Source organism: Orycteropus afer, unplaced genomic scaffold (assembly GCF_000298275.1).
Source record: "Orycteropus afer afer isolate SDZICR_OR568_19922 unplaced genomic scaffold, OryAfe1.0 scaffold00184, whole genome shotgun sequence".
NCBI lineage: Eukaryota > Metazoa > Chordata > Mammalia > Tubulidentata > Orycteropodidae > Orycteropus > Orycteropus afer.
In genome coordinates, this window is record NW_006921771.1 from 3,552,664 (window position 1) to 3,574,785 (window position 22,122).

A 22,122-nucleotide genomic window follows, 5' to 3' on the forward strand; every position below is an offset into this window, starting at 1 on the left:
TTAACAAATTCCCTTAGTTTCTGCTTATCTGGAAATCTCCTAATTTCACCATCATATTTGAGGGACAATTTTGCCGGGTATATAATTCTTGGTGACTTCCCCCTTTTTACTGATCCTCTACTTTACCAAACATCATATCCTTCTCCAGCGACTAGTTCCTTCTGACCATATGACTAAATAGGTGAGACATAATCTGACCATTCTCACTTCTAGCGAGCATCCTGGCTGCGCTTCTTCCAGATAGATGTTTTCATTCTTCTGGCAGTCATGGTATTTCCAGTATTCTTTGTCAACACCACAATTCAAAGACATCAACTCTTCTTCAGCCTTCCTTATTCAATTGTTCAGCTTTCATATCATGTGAAGCAATTGAAAATACCATGACTTGGGTTAGGTGCACACTAGTCTTCAAAGTGATGTCTTCAGTCCCTAACACTTTAAAGAAGTCTTTGGAAGCAGATTTTCCCAGTGCAATATGAAGTCTGTTTTCTTCACTGCTGCTTCCATGGGCATTGATTGTGTATCCAAGTAAAATGAAATCCCTGACAACTTCAATCTTTTCTCCATTTATCATGATGTTGCTCATGATCCAGTTGTGAGGATTTTTGTTTTCCTTATGTTGACATATAATCCATAGTGAAGACTGTAGTATTTGATCTTCATCTGTAAGTGTTCCTCTTCACTATCAGCAAGCAATGTTGTGTCATCTGTATATGACAAATACAGAGGTTGTTGATGAGTCTCCCTCCAATCCTCCCTCCAATCCTGATGTCCAGCTTCTCTGATTATTTGCTCAGCACAGAGATTGAATAAGTATGGTGAAAGGATACAACCCAGATGCATGCCCTTCCTGATTTTAAGCCATGTAGTATCCTCTTGGGAACTCTAGTGTCATAGTGCCTAAGACACTTGACTGCTAACCAGAAGGGTGGTGGTTCAAACCCACCAGCCACTCCTTGGAAGGAAGGTTGGGCAATCTACTTCTATAGTGATACCACCTTGGAAACCCAAGGAGGGGTCACAGTATCCCCTTGTTCTGTTTGAATGACAGCCTCTTAGTCTATGTACAGGTTTCTCATGATCACAATTGAGTTTTCTAGAATTCCCATTTTTTCTCAATATTATCCATAATTTGTTACTGTGGTAGTTAAGTTTGTGTGTCAACTTGGCTGGGCCTGCTTGAGTGTCTGGGCAGCTGGATATGGTATTCCCCATGATGAAACTGGTAATCAACTCCATGGTGGAATCTACTGGAGCAGCTGAGTAGCTGCTTTGGGTATGTGGTCTGCTTCCCGTATGTAACAAACAGCTTTGAGAATGGTCTCCAGCTTATGGCATGCTTGAACCTGCATGTAGCCATGTCATTGTTCAGCCTACCGTGCTCTGCCAACTTTGGGACTTTCAATTGACTTGAATTAAAGCCTGCTGTGTAGTTTGGTAACATTGGGACTGTGCCTTTTTACTTGTCAGACTGGAGCTTGTCAGTGTCAGCATCCAGCAGCTGTCTGAGTGAAGAAAAGCCTCTAATTTCAGTGGGCCAGGAGTAGGAGGCAGAGCTGAAGCCAAAGTTGAGGGGCTTTCACCCAGTCCCTAGAGCCTGGCACTTTGAACTTGGACTTAAAGCCTCCAAACTGTGAGAGAATAACTCCTGTTTGTTCAAGCCATCCTTGGTATATTCCTGTCAGAGCGGCACTAGGTAACCAAAACAGTTATGATCCACACAGTCAAATGCCTATCCATAGTCAATAAAACACAGGTAAACATCTTTCTGATATTCTTTGTTTTCAGCAAAGATCCATCTGACATCAACAGTGATATCCCTCATTCCACATCTTCTTCTGAATCCAACTTGGATTTCTGGAAGTTCCCTGTCAAAACACTGCTGCAAACATTTTTGAATGATCTTCAGCAAAATTTTACTTGCATGTGATATTAATGATATTGTTCACATTCTGTTGGATCACCTTTCTTAGGCACAACTACGGATTTCTTCCAGTAAGTTGGCCAGGTAGCTGTCCTCCAAATTTCCAGGCATAAATGAATAAGAGCCTCCAGTGCTGCATTTGTTTGTTGACACGTCTCAAGGGGCATTCCATAAATTCCTGGATCCTTGTTTTTTTGCCTGAGGAGCTCTAGTGGTGTATTGGTTAAGGCAGTTGACTGCTAACCAAAATGTTCGTGTTTAGAATCCACAAGCTGTTCTGCAGAGGAAAGATGAGGCAGTCAGCTTCCGTAAAGATTTACAGCCTTGGAAACGGGTGTCGCTATGAGTCTGAATTGACTCTATGACAGTGAGTTTGGTTTTAGGAGATTTTGTGTTTTGGCCAATTTGTCGACGCACCTTGAACTTCTTCCTTAACTTCCATTGGTTCTTAATAATACATTACCTCCTGAAATGGTTGAACATCAACCAATTCTTTTTGGTACAGTGACTCTGTATTCTTTCCATCTTCTTTCGATGTTTCCTGCATCATTCAATATTTTGCCCATAGAATCCTTCAATATTGCAACTCAAGGTTTAGATTTTTTCTTTAGTTTTTTCAGGTTGAGAAATGCTGAGCATGTGCTTCCCTTTTGATTTTCTAATTCCAGGTCTTCAAACATTTCATTACAATACGTTAATTTGTCTTCTCAAGCTGCCCTTTGAAATCTTCTGCACAGCTCTATTATTTCAATAGTTCTTTCTTTTGCTTTAGCTACTCTCCACTTAAGGGCAAATTCCAGAGTCTCTTCTGACATCTGTTTTGGTCCTTTCTTTCTTTCTTTCTTGTCTTTTTAATGAACTTTTGCTTTCATCGTATATGATGTTCTTTTTGTCATCTCACAATTTGTCTGGTTTTTGATCATTGGTGTTCAATGTGTCAAATCTGTCCTTTAGATGGTCTCTAAATTCAGGTGTGATATAATCAAGGTCATATCTTGGCTTTAATGGGCTTGTTTGAATTTTCTTCAGCTTCAAGTTGAACTTGCACATGAGCAATTGATGGTCTGTTCCATAGGCAGCGCCTGGTCTTGTTTTGACTGAAAATATTGAGCTTCTCCATTGCCTCTTTCCACAGATGTAGTTGATCTGATTTCTGTGTATTCCATCTAGCAAGGTCCACATGTATAGTTGCCATTTATGTTGTTGAGAAAAGGTATTTGCAATGAGTAAGTGGTTGGTCTTGCAAAATTTGATCATGTCATTGCCAGCATAAGCAAGACCTTATTTTCCAATTACCAATGCATCATTTTGTTTCCAAATTTTGCATTCCAATCACCAGTAATAACCAATACACTTTGATTGCAGGTTTGGTCAATTTCAGACAGCAGAAGTTGGTAAGAAGCTTCAACTTCTTCATCTTTTGCTGTTGTGGTTGGTGCATAAATTTGAATAGTAGTCCTATTAACTGGTCTTTCTTGTAGGCATATGAACATTATCCTATCACTGATAGCACTGTGCTTCAGCATACATCTTGAAATGTTCATTTTGATGATAGATGCAATGTCATTCCTCTTTAATTTGTCAGTCCCAGCATAGTAGACCATATGATTGTCTCATTCAAAATGGCTAATACCAGTCCATCCTAGCTCACTAATTCCTAGAATACTGATCTTTACACATTCTATTCATTTTTTAACTTCCAATTTTCCCAGATTCATACTTTGTACATTCCATATTCCAATTGTATAAACTACCTAGTACATATTATTATATAGTAAGAGCTAGAAAGTTTTTGCTAACCAGATATAAACTGATAATAAAAACATTAGATCAGGAATGAAAGTCTATACTTAACAGATTTACATTTAAACTACCTATTGTTAACACAAAATTGAGTTGTTTGTAATAAACTATTCTGAAACCCTTTACTTATAGTAGTTGTTTGTTGTTCATTATTATTGACATGATAATACAAGTAAATTTCATGAGATACTTTGTTTGTTTATTTTTACCCCCAATGCCTCAGGTAATGTCTGGCATATAGTTGTTGTTATGTTGTTATTTGCCAGCGAGTCGGACCTGACTCATAGTGACCCCTCTTTGGGTTTCTGAGGCAGTATCACTACGGAAGTAGATTGCCCAACCTTCTTCCAAGGAGTGGCTGGTGGGTTTGAACCTCCAGCCTTGTGGTTAGCAGTCAAATGCCTTAGGCAGTATGCTACCAGAGCTCCTGGCATATAGTTAGTGCTCAATAAATATTATTGTGCAGATAAATTAATTAACCCTTATTGATTATATGGGGGAAGTGATTTAGCAATGAGTATAAAGGTTTATGGATGAAATTATAGGAAAAAGCTGAATTCCAGCTGCTGAACTCCAACTTAAATATATACTCTGATTATAATCATATACGTGTTGTTACATATTTCAATTCTCAGCAAAGCATGTGTCAATATCTGATGGTTTCCTTTTTTTTTTTTTTAAATTTTGTTGTTTATTTAAATTACATTAGAATGTAAGATACATAAAGATAGGAAACTAAACCTTTTTCTTCCTTTTTTGCTGTTGTATACTAAGAACTGTAACAGGGGCAAGCATACAGTATGCATGGGTAAGGACGAGGAAGAAAATGTTCACACACACACACACACAATGAAAACAAGTGATCTGTTTAATTGTGAATTTTGCACTTTTTATTTATTTGCTTTGTTGAATAAAAATTACAATATTACGTGTGCCAGGAATCCCATGCCCCAACATCAAACATGAGAGACCACCTGAGATAAGCTCTGCCCCCAGAAATTGTGAAACTGAGTGCATCTTGTTTGAAATTTACTTATTTATTATATTCTTGATCTTTTAAATAGACTTCATAATAAAATGAACTACTGTAATCTCTCACATTTTCTGTCCTCCGCATCTGAAAATTTCATTTATCTTCTGATATCTCTTTGTCATTCTTACCAAATAAATAAATAGTCTCAGAAATTGTGAAATCCAGACAAGTCTCTAAAGCCAAGAAGCATTTTTTTTGTTTTGTGTTGCAAACAGTATAGACACACATTCTTATTCATGCAGAATAAGAAGATATTATTAACTAATTATCATTTTTATCCATAAGCTTAGAGGAAAAATCTCCTGCAGTAGTTGCTCTATTTATAATCATTCACAAAAGCGTATTAGGATTCAACATGTTAATATTGATTGCTCACTCCCAGACTGTTTCTGAAGCAGGTTTATATTCTTTGGATTGAACTGCAATGTGACAGCCAATAGTAGATGATGTATTTGGAAAGATTCATGACAGGCATTGGTAATGGTATTGTTTTTCTTCTCCAAGTATGTTTATTTCAGTAGATTTATGAAATGTTCAGAGACAGAAAAAGAATGATAATGGATAGATTTCTGGAAAAATAAATCCAGTAGCAGTGTTTCTTGGGCCCTTGCTATTTGTGAACATGTTCTATAGGTCATTTGGCTGTGACTTCATTTTGTGTAGCCCATGTATATCTGGATGTTGTTACAATATTCTGAATACATTCCATATGCATATTACATTTATGGGGATATGTTTTAATATTATGTTATTTTGTTTTCATTTTTATTTAACAACTTGAAGAAGTCTAAGCTGGGATTCAGGAGTATTGCAATCTAATCCCACTTCAGCTTTCAAGTTTCCTACAATCTGGAACGAAAATGTATATTTTACTTTAACCACCTACAAAATGTGGGTACACAAGCTGACCATCTAAATACCCAAAATGCATAAGGTTAATGACACACTGAAAAATATTATCTTAACACTCAGGTAACGAGGCCACAGAACAGGAAACTAAAGCTTAATTATGTTTTCTTTCTGACTTCCCCTGTTATCCACCTAGTCAAGTGGAAGCTAAAACTACATTAAAACAAACTAGTCTGTCTAAGTTAGACAAGCAGAAAATGATTTAAATTTCCAGGGTCCCTATATCTTTAACTTGACCCATTACCATTGTGAACACACTTGCCATCGCTATATACATACATGCACACACACACACTCCCATGGCTCTTACTGAACTTACATGATGTTTTCATTTCATTCTTTGACTGTCCATTCCTTATGCTTCAGAAATCTACCATTCTTCTCACATGTTATGAATGCACTGTCTATTCTGTCCCTTGACCTGGCTGGTTCTTCTCAGGCTCTTGATAGTTTTCCTTAATAATGTCACAGCAATCGCCTATTTTTCATAGGTAAAGGATGATGGAGAGACAAGAGTTGAGGGGTTGAGAGCCAATAGCAGGGACACAGCAATGTCAGGACCTAGAATAATGCTGTGCCCTGCTCCTATCAGGTTGTATGATAATTCCTATAGCTCCTCTATTGCCTGTGGGTTAAGATGCTGAATCCCTAAAGTCATGATCCTTGTTCTCAAATTCTAAAACTTCAGACCCTCGGGTGACATTCCATTTTCCTCTTCTCTAAAATATTGTTCTTCTCCCATTTTTTTTTTTTTCTGGTTCCCAATTAGTTCAGTCTTAAATTAAAAATGTATTCCTCTGAATTAAAATTTATCTTCTATTAAAATACTAATGGAGCGCTGGTGGCACAGTGGTTAAAAACATTTGGCTGCTAATCAAAAGGCCAGTGGTTCAAACCCACCAGCTGCTCTATGGGAGAAAGAGGAGACAGTCTGCTTCTGAAACGATTACAGACTTGGACAACATATAGGGCAGTTCTACCCTGTCCTATTGGGTCGCCGTGAGTCAGAGGCAACTCAATGGCAGGGTTGTTTTTGTTTGTTTGTTTGTTTGTTTGTTTATTAAAATACCAATTCCCCTCAAAGAGGTAGTACATGTTCAACCATGTGTTCTTTAGCAAACATTAATTTATCACACTACTTCTTGCTAAAAGACTTTGAAGAGATGAGAAATAAAGACATCAAGCACTGAAGTTAGGAAATAGAGAAAACAAGAAAACATAATTTGGGTGAAAATCTGTAATGTTACCAAGAATAAACTGCATTCTTTATAAATTTATCTAAATTCAGACCTGATTTCAATTTCATTTTAATAAACTTTTGCTCTTCGCTAAAGTCCTAGCGAACAGCTTAAATATTAAATGGATGTTAAAATGATAATCCATTGTCATATAGAGTCTTTAGTATTGTCTAGATCAAAAACATAGTCAACATCACATATACAGGATCAGAGAATTATATTGACAATAAAAACATCTCCCTGGCATTATCAGACTCAAAATAACCCTGTGTGAGACCATGCTTATCTCTGGGGTGATCTCAGGTGGAAATAGCTATGACAGAAATGGTCCTGTAAGAAATCCCTAGAGAACATTGGCTCCTACTTCTTCTGGAGCTCAGTAGCTGCATCTGCTGTTGGCATCTAGGGAGAAGCCAGAAAAGGAAAGTTAAGGCCAAGAGTTTTTGTTTTTTATGTTTGTTTGTTTTCTTTTTGTTTGTTTGTTTTGATCTTGAAACACAAGAAGGTCCTTAAGTGAAAAGATCAAGTATGCTATTTTTTTCCTAAAAATGGGTGCAATGACTTTTTAATGATTGTAAACATGTACTACTATAGCAATTTTACTTTACATCACACTGCAGGCCTGTTATCAAATATGGATATATGAGGCCTGCCAAGATCTGGATCTTTCTTGCCAGAAATAGTCAATAAAGAAAATCTATTGACAGATCTATTTCAAAAGCCATATGTGCTGCTTGAGTTTGCTGCCCTCCAGTCAGGGAGAAGGTTTGTCTTGGAATGCCTCAAAGGCACTCAATCCACAGCTAGTAAGGCCCAACAATTCTTTGCTGAGACAAGTTTGATTTTCACACAAGCAATAAAGTCAGGTACCCACAAACACAAACAGTTTTCCCCTATGAAAATTCTGCCTAAGTATACAAGTCTTTTGGCAATTTTCCTTAACTGAAGGCCTTTCATTCTCTCCCATTCTTTTGACTTTTCTCATGGATATGCAAAGAAGAGTCTTAGAGCACTCTCTGTGACTGAAGGAACCTCTTCTAGTTTTCCTTCTGTTCCTATTTCCTGCTTTTAAGTGGCTATGATCAAAACCCTCCTTCTTAGAACTATCTTGACCACAAGCATCCCTTCAACTCCTGCTTTATTTTGTGACATTCTAATGTGTGCTACAGAGCAGTTCATTGACTCTTGCTTTATGTATTAATTTTTTCATAATTATTTAGTTCACTTAAGGGTAAGAAGAGAAAATAAAATAACTGGTCTTACATAGAATACACTTGTGATATTTTCTTCCTTTAGCAGTTTCATGGATGCCCAGTGAAACATACGGATTATCCTCCTCAGGAGCCGACTCAACGCTTCATGGTGAGCACTTGGTTAGGATTTGGGACTGGGAAGGTAGTGGTCTGTTTTATTTGGGCAGAGTGGAAAAACAAGAAGGGTGAAGAAGCAAACCTCAACTGGACATTCCAAGTGCATCTAGAACAAATAATTTATTATCTCACTTATATAAAATAAGCAAATATATGTTGTTGTTGTTGTTGTAAGATGCCATTGAGTCAGTTCTGACTCATAGATAACCTATGTACAACAGAATGAAACACTGCCTGTTCTTATGCCATCCTCACAATTGTTGCTATGTTTGAGCCCCTCATTGCAGCCAATGTGTAAATCCATCTCATTGAGAGTCTTCCCCTTTTTCACTAACCCTCTACTTTACCAAGCATGATATCCTTCTCCAGGGACTGGTCCCTCCTGACAACATGACAAAAGTATGAGAGGTGATGTCTGGCCATTCTCACTTCTAAAGAACATTCTGTCTGTACTTCCTCCAAGACAGATTTGTTCATAGCTATATATTATTAGTAGTTACCAGGTGTGGGAGAGAGGAGGAAATGCAGAATTTTTGCTTAGGGGACATAGAATTTATGTTATTGGTGGTGGAATGGATTTGGAAAAGGTTAATGATAATGATTGTACAACAAAAACAATCTAATTATATCACTGACTTTTACAAGTAGGAATTGTTGAATTGACAAGTGTTTTATTGTGCATATTTTTTATCACCATAAAAAATGTATCTTAGTGATGAAAATGACAACAGTGTAAATGAGTGGAACCAAAATTCTTTCCAGTCACTCAAGGAAGAGAGTCAGAATTTAGATCTTTCTCTATTCTATTTCAAAGTTAGATCTAAACTATAGCATTTTTTCACAATTGCCTCTGTTGTTGTTATGTGCCATTGAGTCTGACTCAACTCATAACGACCCCTCCTTGGGTTTCCAAGGCAGTATCATTATGGAAGTAGATTGCAATATTCATTTTAATTTTCCAGAATTATTAGACAACATTTTTTCTGGGATTGTTCTCTTTACCTCAATATATTTAATAAAGTCAACAAAAATCTCTTCCTACAATTTGAGTAGACAGATAAATCTACTCAATCCATGTTGACTAATGTTGTTGTTGTTGTTGTTAAGTGCCATTGAATCATCTACAACTCATAGCGACCCTATGCACAGCAGAATTGTGGGATGACATCAAGAACATCATCCATGAGAAAAGCAAGAGGTCATTAAAAATATGAGAAAGAAAGAAAAGACCAAAATGAATGTCAGAAGAGACTCTGAAACCTGCCTTCGAGAGAAGAGTAGCTAAAGCAAATGGGAGAAATGACAAGATAAAAGAGCTGGACAGAAGATTTCAAAGAGCAACTTGAGCAGATGAGCAGACAAAGCCAATTACTATAATGAAATGTGCAAAGACCTGGAGGTAGAAAACCAAGAGGGAAGAACATGCTTGGCATTTCTCAAGCTGAAAGAACTGATGAAAAAAATTAAGCCTCAAGTTGTAATATTGAAAGATTCTTTGGTCAAAATACTGAATGATGCAGGAAGCATCAAAAGAAGATGGAAGGAATACCCACAATCACTGTAGGTCATGAAGATGAGCATGAGGAAGTAGATGATGACCACCTGGATGACAATGGCATTTAAATTTGTCTACTTAAATTTGTCATGGAGTTTCTTTAGCAGATATCATTTTGTTGTTTGGAAGTGTGCTGCTTCTCTTTCTCCCTTTTTTTTTCTTTACACCAATTAGAGATTTCACTTCTTTTATAATTGTTAGTCAGATCGCAGGATCCCAGACTTGCTGGGAATTGACCCCCAATAAACTTCACATATGATATTTTAATGATATTGAGGCCATTCAGACTGAGCCCTTCCAAATAGTGAGATCTAAATCATGATTTTACACCTCTTGGTCAGGTTGAAATGGATACTAGGATCATTTCAGGCATTACCTTTACATCACTAGTGCTATCTTCACCATTACAACCAGACCACTTCAGAAGTCCCCACAACTGCCAATGGATTTGTGATAGTTGGAGTTTTGTGTCAACTTGGCTGGACCACAATTCTGAGTAGTTTAAGCAGTTATGATGTGGGTTATTCCCATGATGAGATCAGATGTATGTTTTGAGCAGCCAATCCATTGAAAGGGCATTTCCCTAGTGTGTGGTCTGCTTCCAATATATTTATGGACATCCTGGGAAAAAGAGCCACTCTTGTGGATTGGGATCCTGTTGTACTACCTACAACTGTCCATGAGCAAACAATCCACCATTCATCCTGGAAATCTTGAATTCATCATTAAGTCAACAGCTGGTATACTGTCTACCAACCTTGAGCTCATCAGCCCCACCAGGTGCGTGAGTCAGGAAAAGCCTCCAGCTTGACGTTTGTTCCAAGAACTTGGGACTTGCCAGCTTCTATAAGTGTGTGAGCCATTTTCCTAAGATAAATTTCTCTCTCTCTCTCTTTCTGTATATAGAAACATATGGTCAAACAGTTAGGAAAATGAGGATATGGAGTGTATAAATTCTGCTGAATCCCTCCCATCTGCAAGGATTACTATAAAACCATTATCCCTTCCACCTCCATTTGATGGGATTAACCCAACTGTTCCTGCTGTGTCATTGCCTGAGATAGATGCCATGAAGATATTGCTGAATGTTCCCAGGAACTGCCTCAACCACACATTGTTGCTACTAGCAACAATTAAAGTTAAATCCAAGAAAGCTCCGAAAGATGAAATACAAAGTGTGAATGAGAAGTTGGTACACTATACTTGAAAAGACTTACTTGATTTTGCTAACATGTACAGACAGAAACCTGGAGAATATGTATGGGAATGGCTACTGAGGATGTGGGATAATGGTGCAAGGAATGTAACATTGGATCAGTCTGAGTTTATTGATTTAGGCCCACTAAGTGTGGATTCTTCATTCAGTGTTTCCACCTGAATGGTTAGGAAAGGATCTAATTGTTTTTTGGTTGGTTTACTGAAGCATGGATTATGCAGTGGCTTACCCTAAGTCAAGTTGAAGTACCAAACCTGCCTTGGTATAATTTAAAAGAAGGTATCCAGAGGCTTAGTGAAATTGGCATGTTAGAGTGGATTTATCAGATTAGACCCCTCAAGCCAGAAATAGAGAGTCCAGAGGACCCTTTCACCAATATGGTGAGGAACAAACTTGTGAAGGGAGCCCTAGCATCCTTGAAGACTGCTGTGATTGCTATTATATGTAACCAAGCTTTAACAGTGTGAACTGCCCTAATTGAACTAAGACACTTAAATATGATGGGGCTGATTGAATCCCGTGGTAGTAGGGTACAAGTGGCAGCAGTTAATAGACAAAGACAAGGTGGGCATGGTTAATGGAAAGCAGAGTCAGAACAGTAATCAGAATACTCTGACTCATGTGGAATTATGGCATTGGCTACTTAGGCATGGTGTTCCTAGGAGTGAAATACATAGCAAACCTACTAAATATTTACTCGATCTGTATAGACAGAAGAATTCTAGGTCACATGAACAGAAGTCTAGATTGAATTTCCAGAATACAGAGTCATAGCCTCTCAACCAATTCCCAGACTTGAGTCAGTTTATGGACCCACAACCCCTTGAGTGAAGGAGAGGTTGGGTCCCCTTGAGGAAGGACCCCACTACATTTTGAAAAACTTATAATGTCAATCTTTCTCCCATCCTTCCCCAAAGGGATCTGAGGCCTTTTACAAGAGTGACTGTTTATTGGGGAAAAGGAAATAATATTACTTTTCAGGGATTACTGGACACTGGCTCTGAACTGACACTAACTCCAGGACACCCAAAGTGTCACTGTGGCCCACCAGTCAGAGTGGGGGCACATGAAGGTCAAATTATTGATGGAGTCTTAGCTAAGGTGTGTCTCCAGTGGGTCCAGTGGGTCCAGTGAGTCCCTGAACCCATCCTGTAGTGATTTCCCCTAGTCCAGAATGAATAATTGGAATAGATATACTGAGCAATTGGCAGAATTTCCACATTGGGTCCCTGACATGTGGTGTAAGGGCTACTATGGTAGGAAAAGCCAAGTGGAAGCCATTAGGACTGGCTTTACCTACAAAAATAGTAAACCAAAAACAATACCACACACTTCTGATAAGATGGAGGAATAGGCAGACAAGCGACACAGACCCTCTTCAACAAAGAAAAGCAAAACCAGTTGACAGATACAAAAGATAATCCTGGATCCCTGAGCTTTGAAAGGAACTATACACAAGTGGATTAGCCACCAACTAGTGGAAAAACCTGAATGAAAACAGTGACTATGGAGACAGTCAGAGCTGCAGACTGTCAGCTATTCCTACGGGACCAACAGCCTGAATAGTTCCAAGTGGTGTTGGGACCTGAGAAATGACATGACAAAGATCAGCTCTGGTCACCAAGGGCTGCAGGGACAACTGTGCTGGTGGCCTATGACTAGAAAGGGAAACAGCAAGGTGGGAGACAGCCTAAGCTCTGACTTTCAGCTGTCTGGAGGGCACAGGCATTTTGAATGTTTACACATGGAAGCCATTTTGGATATTTAAAGTGACCAAGGGTGCAGCCATTTTGAATGTTTACAAGTGGTGGCCATTTTGAGTATTTAAAGTGACTGAGGGTACAGCCATTTTGAACCTTTACAAGTGGCAACCATTTTGGATTTAAAGTGATAGCATCCTCATTCGGATTCCAGGGATCTAAGAATAGGCTCTGTTTGCCAAGGTCAGCAGAGACATACGAGAGGCTGACAACAGGAAAGGAGACAGGTGGTGAGTGTGTAAGTGCTGTCTACTAGCAAATAGAGGAGCACAACACAGTACCTTGCTTGCATAGATGATATTCAAACAAAACAAAGAAAATGAAAATCTTGTGCAAATCACTCCAACATACAATCACCAATTAAATATAAGCACAAAAACGTCACAATGCCTGGACAAAACAGAGCATCACAGTCCACACAAAGAATCAAGATAAAGCAGGAGAAACAAGGGAGCAAGACCCAAATCACATCCCTGAGGAAGATGTAACATTGGAACTCCCTGATAAGGAATTCAAAAGAATTATATTTAGGTATCTTCAACAAATTGAGAGGCAGATCAAGGAAAACACTGACAAAACCCTAGAACAATTTTGAAAGTCAATATACAAGAACAAAATGACAAAATATATGAAAAATTAGAAATGATACAAAATCTACATACAGGAATCCAGAAGATTAATACTAAAATTTTAGAAATAGATAACACATTGAATGGACAAAGGAGCAGAATTGAATCAATGGAAGACAGAATTAGGGAGATTGAAGGCAAATACCTGAATACTTCTTTGGAAATGATTAAATCAGAAAAAAGAGCAAAACAAAATGAAGAAAGCCTAAGTTTCATGTGGGATACCATTAAAAGGAATAACCTACATGTAATCGGAATTCCAGAACAGGAAGACACAAATAAAACCACAGAGAAAATTGTCTAAGATTTGTTGGAAGAGAATTTTCCTGGTATGACAAAAGATGAGAATATATCCATTCAGAAAGTCCAACAAACCCCAAACAGGATAGACCCCAAAAGAAAATCATCCAGACATATCATCATCAAACTTACTAACACCAAAGACAATGAAAGAATCCTGAGAGCAGCATGGGAAAAATGAAAAGTTACCTACAAGGGGCAACCAATAACACTAAGCTCAGAGTTCTCAGCAGAAACCATGCAGGCGAGAAGACAACAGGATGGTATATACAAAACACTGAAAGAGAAAAATTTCCAACCAAGAATTATGTACCTAGCAAAATTGTCCCTCAAATATGATGGTGAAATTAGGACATTTCCAGATAAGCAGAAATTAAGGGACTTTGTTAAAACTAGACCAACCTTACAAGAGATGTTAAAGGGTGCCCTTTGGAAAGAGAAGCAACAACAGCCAACAACAACTGACCATTAACACACATGATATAACCCAGAAACCAACCCAGCTATGGAAATATCCAAAATAAATAAGCCTACAAGATTGTAAACAGGGAACCAGAGACACCAACCTACAAATGAGGACAACTACAAACCAAAAAGAGGGAAAAAACTGTTGTTACAGAACTTCTAGATGGCAGAAAAGTCAAGACAACTACAAGATAGAATGGATTATTCTAAACTTGGCAAGAAAACTATAAATCACAGGGTAACCTCAAAGAAAAATGATAAAACTTCACATCAAAAAAGAGGACCAGCATAAATATTTGGCAAATACTAAAACAATAGCAATGAAGGAAGTTATAACACGATTCATAAACAAAATGAGCTCAGCATAGAAAATTATATGGAACAAAGAAATTGACACCACGAAAAAGCACATAACAAAAATGAAAGCAACAAATTCATATTGCTGATAATTACATATCTGTCAATGGATTTAACTCTAAGATTTATATCGGAAGAGTGGATGACCAAACTATGGTACATACCTATTAACAGAATGCTATGCAGCACTAAAGAATAATGGAGAGTCTGCAAAATACCACATAATATGGATGAACTTGGAGAACAATATACTGAGTGAAATAAGTCAATCACAGAAGAACAAATACAGTGTTAGTTCATTGTTGTGGAGGGTCAAGGAAACGTTTATACATAGAGGAAAACTTTCTTTGTTGGTTGCCAGGTGTGGGAGCGGAGGGGAAGGAACACTGCAAAAAAAAAAAAAAAATTGACCCATGTCACTTTAGTTTTGTGTATTTAACTGTACATAAATTATATTTCAATAAAATGCGTTATTTAAAAAAAAAAAAAAAAGCAATACCACATCTCTGGAGGGGTTGCAGAGATTACTGCCATCATCAAGGACTTAAAAGATGCAGGGATGGTGATTCCCATCACATCTGCATTTAATTCGCCTATTTGGCCTGTGCAAAAAACAGGTGGATCTTGGAGAATGACAGTAGATTATTGTAAACTTAATCAGGTGGAGACTCCAATTGCAACTGTTGTTCCTGATGTAGTTTCATTGCTTGAGCAAATTAGTACAACTCCTGGTACTTGGTATGCAGCTATTGATCTGCCTTTTTCTCAATACCAATTTCAAAGGATCATCAAAAGCAGTTTGCTTTCAGCTGGCAAGGCCAACTATAGACCTTCACAGTGCTGACCCAGGGTATGTCAACTCCCCAGCACAATGTCATAATTTGGTCCATAGGGATCTTGATCGCCTTTCCTTTCCACAAGACATCACACTGGTCCATTATTTTGATGACATTATGCTGATTCGACCTAGTAAGGAAGAAGTATCGATGACTCTAGACTTATTGATGAGATATCTGTGTGCTAGAGGGTAGGAAATTAACCCAACAAAAATTCAGGCACCTTCCACCACAGTGAAATTTCTAGGGGTCCAGTGGTGTGGGGGATGTCAAGATATTCCTACTAAAGTGAAGGACAAGTTATTGTATCTGACTTCCCCCACAACTAAAAAGGAGGCAAAATGTCTGATGGGCCTCTTTGGATTTTGGAGGCAACATGTCCCTCATTTGGGTAAATTGCTTCGGTCTATTTATCAAATGACTCAGAGAGCTGCAAGTTTTGAGTGGGGCCCAGAACAACAGCAGCTCTGCAACAGGTTCAGGCTGGGGTACAAACTGTTCTGCCACTTGGACCATATGATCTGACTGATCCAATGGTGCTTGAAGTGTCCATAGCAGATAGAAATGTGGTTTGGAGTCTTTGGCAGGTCCCTATTGGTGAATCACAACACAGACCTTTGGGATTTTGGAGCAAAGCCTTGCCACCCTCTGCACATAACCACTCTCCTTTTGAGAAACAGCTTTTGGCTTGTTACTGGGCTTTAGTAGAGACTAAATACCTAACCATGGGCCACCAAGTCACCGTGATGCCTGAACTGCCCGTCATGAACTGGGTGTTGTCTGAACCACAGTGTCATAAAGTTGGACATGCACAGCAACACTCTACCATTAAATAGAAGTGGTATGTAAGAAATCAGGCTTGAGCAGGACCTGAAGGCCCAAGTAAGTTGCATGCGGAAGTGGTCCAAATGCCTGTGGTCTCCACTCCAGTTACATTACCTTCCCTCTCTCAGTCTGCACCTATGGCTTCATGGGAAGTTCCTTATGATCAATTGACTGAGGAAGAGAAAACTTGTGCCTGGTTTACAGATGGTTCTGCACGATATGCAGACACCACTTGAAAGTGGACAGTAGCAGCACTGCAGCCCCTTTCTGGGACTTCCCTGAAGGACAGTGATGAAGGAAAATCCTCCCAATGGGCAGAACTTCAACCCATTCATCTGGCTGTTCACTTTTCATGGAATAAGAAATGGCTAGATGTACGACTATATATGGATTCACAGGCTGTGGCCAATGGCTTGGCTGGATGATCTGGGACTTGGAAGGAGCATGATTGGAAAATTGGTGACAAAGATGTATGGGGAAGAGTTATGTGGATAGATCTCCCTGAATGGGCCAAAGGAGTAAAGATATTTGTGTTTCATGTGAATGTCACCAAAAGATGACACAAGCAGAGGAGGACTTTAACAATCAGGTGGATAGGATGACATGTTCAGTGGAAACGAGTCATCCTTTTCTCCTAGCTACTCCTGTCATTGCTCAAAGGGCTCATGAATAAAGTGGCCATGGTGGCAGGGATGGAGGTTATGCATGGGCTCAGCAACATGGACTGTGACTTACCAAGGCTGATTTGGCTACTGTCACTGCTGAGTGCCCAATCTGCCAGCAGCAGAGACCAACACTGAGTCCACAAAATGGAACCATTCTTTGAGGTGATCAACCAGCAAGCTGGTGGCAAGTTGATTACATTGGAACACTTTCATCATGGAAAGGACAGTGCTTTGTTTTTACTGTAATATATACTTATTCTGGATATGGATATGGATTTGTCTTCCCTGCACTCAATGCTTCTGCCAAAACTACCAACCGTGGACTTACAGAATGCCTTATTCACCAATATGGTATCCCATCCAGCATTGCTTTGGATCAAGGGGCTCACTTCACAGCAAATGAAGTGCAGCAATGGGCCTATGCTCATGGAATTCACTAGTCTTACCATGTTCCCCATCATCCAGAAGCAGCTGGTTTGATAGAATGGTGGAATGGGCTACTAAAAACACAATTATGATACCAGCTATGTGGCAATACTTTAAAGGGTTGGGGCAATGTTCTCCAAGAGGCCATATATGCTCTCAACCAGCATCCAATATACGGTGCTGTTTCTCCAATAGCCAGGACTCACAGGTCCAGAAACCAAGGGTGGAAATGGAAGTGGTACCAGTCACTATTACCCTTAATGACTCACGCAGAATATTTGCTTCCTGTCCCTGCTACCCTATGCTCTGTGGGTCTGAAGATCTTAGTCCCAGAAGGAGGAAAACTCCCACCTGGAGACACAATAATGACTGCTTTGAACTGGAAGTTAAGAATGTCACCTGGCCATTTTAGCTTCCTCCTGCCTCTAGATCAACAGACAAAGAAGGGTGTTACTATACTATCTGATGTGATAGATTCTGATTACCAAGGGGAAGTCGGATTGACATCACACAATGGAGGTAAAGAAGAATATGTCTGGAATACAGGAGATTCTTTAGGACATCTCTTAGTACTACAATGCCCTGTGATTAAAGTCAGTGGAAAATTACAGCAACCCAATTCTGATATGACTACTAATGGCCCAGACCCTTCATGAATGAAGGTTTGTGTCACCCCACTAGGCAATGAACCACAACCAGCTGAGGTGCTTGCTGAGGGCAAGGGAAATACAGAATGGGTGGTAGAAGAAGGTAGTTCTGATTATCAGCTATGACCACATGACCAGTTGCAGAAATGAGGACTGTGATTGTTATGTTTCTTCATTGTATATGTGCATCAAATATTTTTGTTTCTTTCTGTTTTGAACTAAGAAATGTAAACAGTATTAATGCATTTCATTTGTATGCATGTTAGTGTATCATGTTAGGCACAAATATGACTTTATAATTGTTGTTATTTAGAGATTATATATGGTTAAAGCAGTGTGTACAACTGCCAAGTTGACAAGGGGGTGGACTGTGATAGTTGGAGTTGTGTGTTGACTGGACCACAGTTCTGAGTAGTTTAAGCAATTGTGGTGTGAGTTATTCCCATGATGAGATCGGATGTATACGTTCTGAGCAGCCAATGCATAAAGGGAGTTTCCCTAGTGGTGTGGTCTGCTTCCAATATCTTTATGGACATCCTGGGAAAAAGAGCCACTTTTCTGTGGATCAGGATCGTGTTGTGCTGCCTACAACTGTCCATGAGTGAATAACCCACCATTTGGCTTGGAGACCTTGGATTCATCATTCAGTGAAGTCAACAGCCAGTATACTGCCTGCCAACATTGAGCTTGTCAGCCCCTGCAGCTGCATGAATTGGGAAAAGCCTCTAGCTTGACATTTGATCCAAGAACTTGGGACTTGCTAGCTTTACTGGTTTTGCTTCTCTAGAGAACCCAGCCTAACACAGGATTTACAAAAAATAATCATTTTCATATTACCAATGAGCCAGTTACCATATTATTTGTTGTATTTTATGTTTTGGTAACTCAATAAATACTTATTGAGTACGTAACACTTTCTAACTTCTGTGTCACATGCTGCAGATACAGTGAAAATACTGATTATATACTGTTAGAGAAGATACATAATAAACAAGTCATCATACCATTAAATGCATTGAGACACATACTATGACAGAGTACATGGTATTTTCAGAGCCTAACAGAAAGATTTTAATTGGTGATCAGGACAGGGCTCTCTAAATATATGATATATAAGCTAAAATATGAGAAATGAATAAGAACTAACCAGATGGAAAGTAGCAAAAAAAACATTTCAGTCCTATGAAAACATTCTGAGGCAGGAAAGAGACTGTGGAAACAAAAGAGTATACATGAACAAATAATAAAATTTTATTAATGAAAAATATAATCCCTTGTTTCATATACAATAAGAGGCTAGGGGATTCAATAAAATTAGTGCTCACAACCCAGGCCCATAATTAATTATGCCTGTGATTATAAATTCACAGGCATAATTAAGCATAATTAATTCTTTCACTTCAGGAGTGTGATCACTGGCTGCTGAACTCTACCTTCATATTCAGTTTATTCCATAAAGAAGGTTGTACAGTCTTCAGGTTATTGGAGTCCCATCCTATATATAGCATGGCAATGGAGAAAACTGCAAGTCAAGGTCCTACCAATACCTTCAAAATACTGTTGCCTTTATGAACTGACCAGTCTCAAATGGAGTACATGAACCCCAGCCTCCATTACCCTGAGACTAAAAGAACTAGATGGTGCCTAGCTACCACTGCTGACCACTCTGACAGGCATCACAATAAGAGATCCTGGATAGAGTAGGGGAAAATGTAGAACCAAACTCAAAATCATAAAAAGACCATGCTAACTGGTCTGTTTAAGATTGGTAGAACACCTGAGACTATGGCCCTTAGACACCCTTCAAGCTAGGAACTGAACTTAACCCTCTTGACTCAACCATTGGTCAAACAATAGACAGGCCTATAAGGTGAACACTAATATCAAGAGAGTATGTACTCATTATAACAATTAAGCATATGAGATCAAGAGGACAGCAGTTGCACAGGGATAGGACTAGGAAGGTGAGGGGATGGGAAGGAAGGATGAAGGGAAGCAGTAGACACAAGGAGGAAATAGGAAGAATGCTGTTACAGTGCAGGGATTGCAATAAATGTCACAAAACAGAATGTGTATGAATTGTTGAATAGAAAACCAATTTCCTCTGTAAATTTTCACACAAATCACAATAACAAAAACAAACAACAACAACAAAAAAAAAACTGCCAAGTTTAGAGAAGGGGAAAAATTGGAGCTCTGTCACTACACTGAGACATTCCTAAAGGCAATAGTCTCATTTTCTGTGTTTGGTTCAAAGAGAATTTGTAGAAATTTTTAAAGACTTATTAAAAACACTTTGTTCTTTATTTCTTAAGACTTCAGAGATAAAATGTTATATCCTACTATATTACCAGCGTAGAGCCTAGAAAATTTTGAGTTGACTAAAACAGAATCTTGTTCAGTCCAGAGTTGACTATCTGAGGGATTATTTCTTTTAAGATTATCAACTCTAGTGGTTTGAGCTACAGAGCACTCTCTAGCTTTCTGCATACTCAACATACCATATGGTCATGTATTATAGGACTACGTGAGCTGCCAGAGCATCCTAACTGATGAATTAGGGTGAGTGTCGAATCCTTGAATGTGAATTGTATGAAAAGGAAAAATCTTCAATGCTAATGTAACAAAAGTCACACATGTACAGTCCAAACTGAGAAACAGAAAAGATTTGCTAACTGATATTATAAGTAGCTCTGGTGGCATAGTGCCTAAGGCATTTGATCGCTAGCCAGAAGGTTGGCGATTCAAACCCACCAGGCACTCTGCGGAAGGAAAACTGGACAATCTACTTCCGTAAAGATTTACTGCCTCAGAAACCCAAAGGGGGTTGCTATGAGTCAGAATCGACTCGATGACAGTGAGTTTGGTTTTTGGTAATTGATATTATAAATCCTATTCTTTGGCCTATATTTTTAAGATTTGGCTATATGAACAGCAATGTAATAAAAAACTTTTGTTGTTAGGTGTCACCAAATGGGCTCTGACTCATAGTGACCCTATGTACTGTGCCATCCTCACAATGAGCCCATCATTGCAGCCACTGTGTCAATCCATCTGGTTGAGGGTCTTCCCCTTTTTCTCTTACCCTCCACATTACCAAACATGATATCCTTCTCCAGGGAATGTTCCCTTCTGAAAACATGATCAAAGTAGGTGAGATAAAGTCTGGCCTTTCTCACATGCATATGAGGCTAATATCATTCAATATTATTGGAAATAGCATGTGAAAGCTAGACAATGACTAAGGAAGACTGAAAAAGCGTCAATGCTTTTGATACATAGCATTGGTGAAGAATACTGAAAATACCATGGGCTGCCAGAAGAAGGAACAAATCTGTCCTGGATGAAGCACAGTCAGAATGCTCCTTGGTAACTGATATTATAAGGAGCTCTGGTGTCATACTGCCTAAGGCATTTGACTGCTAACCAGAAGGTTGGCAGTTCAAACCCACCAGCCACTCTATGGGAGGAAGACTGGGCAATCTACTTCCATAAAGATTTACTGCCTCAGAAACCCAAAGAGGGTTGCTATGAGTCAGAATTGACTCAATGCTTTCCCTTGTTCTGTTCAAACAACAGCCTTCTGGTTTATTCACAGGATCTTCATGAGGACAATTAAGTGTTCTGGAATCCTCCTTCTTCACAATATTATCCATAATTTGTTATGATCCACACAATCAAATGCTTTTGCATAGTCAATAAAACACAAATAATATCTTTCTGGTATTCTTTGCTTCCAGCCAAGATCCATCTGACATCAGCAATGATATTCCTTATTGCACATCATCTTCTGAATCCAGCTTGCATTTCTGGAATTTCCCTGTCAATATACTGCTGCAACCATTTTTGAATTGTCTTCAGCAAAATTTTACTTGTGTGTGATATTAATGATATTGTTCGATAATTTCCACATTTTGTGGGATCACCTTTCTGTGGAATAGGTACAAATATGGATCTCTTCCAGTCAGTTGGCCAGGCAGCTGTCTTCCAAATTACTTGGAACAGACGAGTGCCTTCAGCACCACATCCATTTGTTGAAACATCTCAATGGGTATTCTGTCGATTCCTGGAGCCATGTTTTTCACCAATTCCTTTAGTGCTGCTTCCACTTCTTCCTTCAGGACCACTGATTATTGATCAAATGCCACCTCCTGAAATAGATGA

At 38.8% G+C, this 22,122-nt stretch overlaps 1 protein-coding gene across 1 annotated transcript in view; it reads left to right on the forward strand.

Moving 5' to 3' along the window:
* The window catches only part of CD96 (CD96 molecule), a 165,933-nt gene that overhangs the window by 137,574 nt on the left and 6,237 nt on the right, over positions 1-22,122 (forward strand). The window contains exon 11 of the mRNA XM_007947438.1: positions 8,204-8,269. Within this exon, the coding sequence (XP_007945629.1) occupies positions 8,204-8,269 (66 nt within the window). The remainder of the gene's footprint in view (positions 1-8,203; positions 8,270-22,122) is intronic.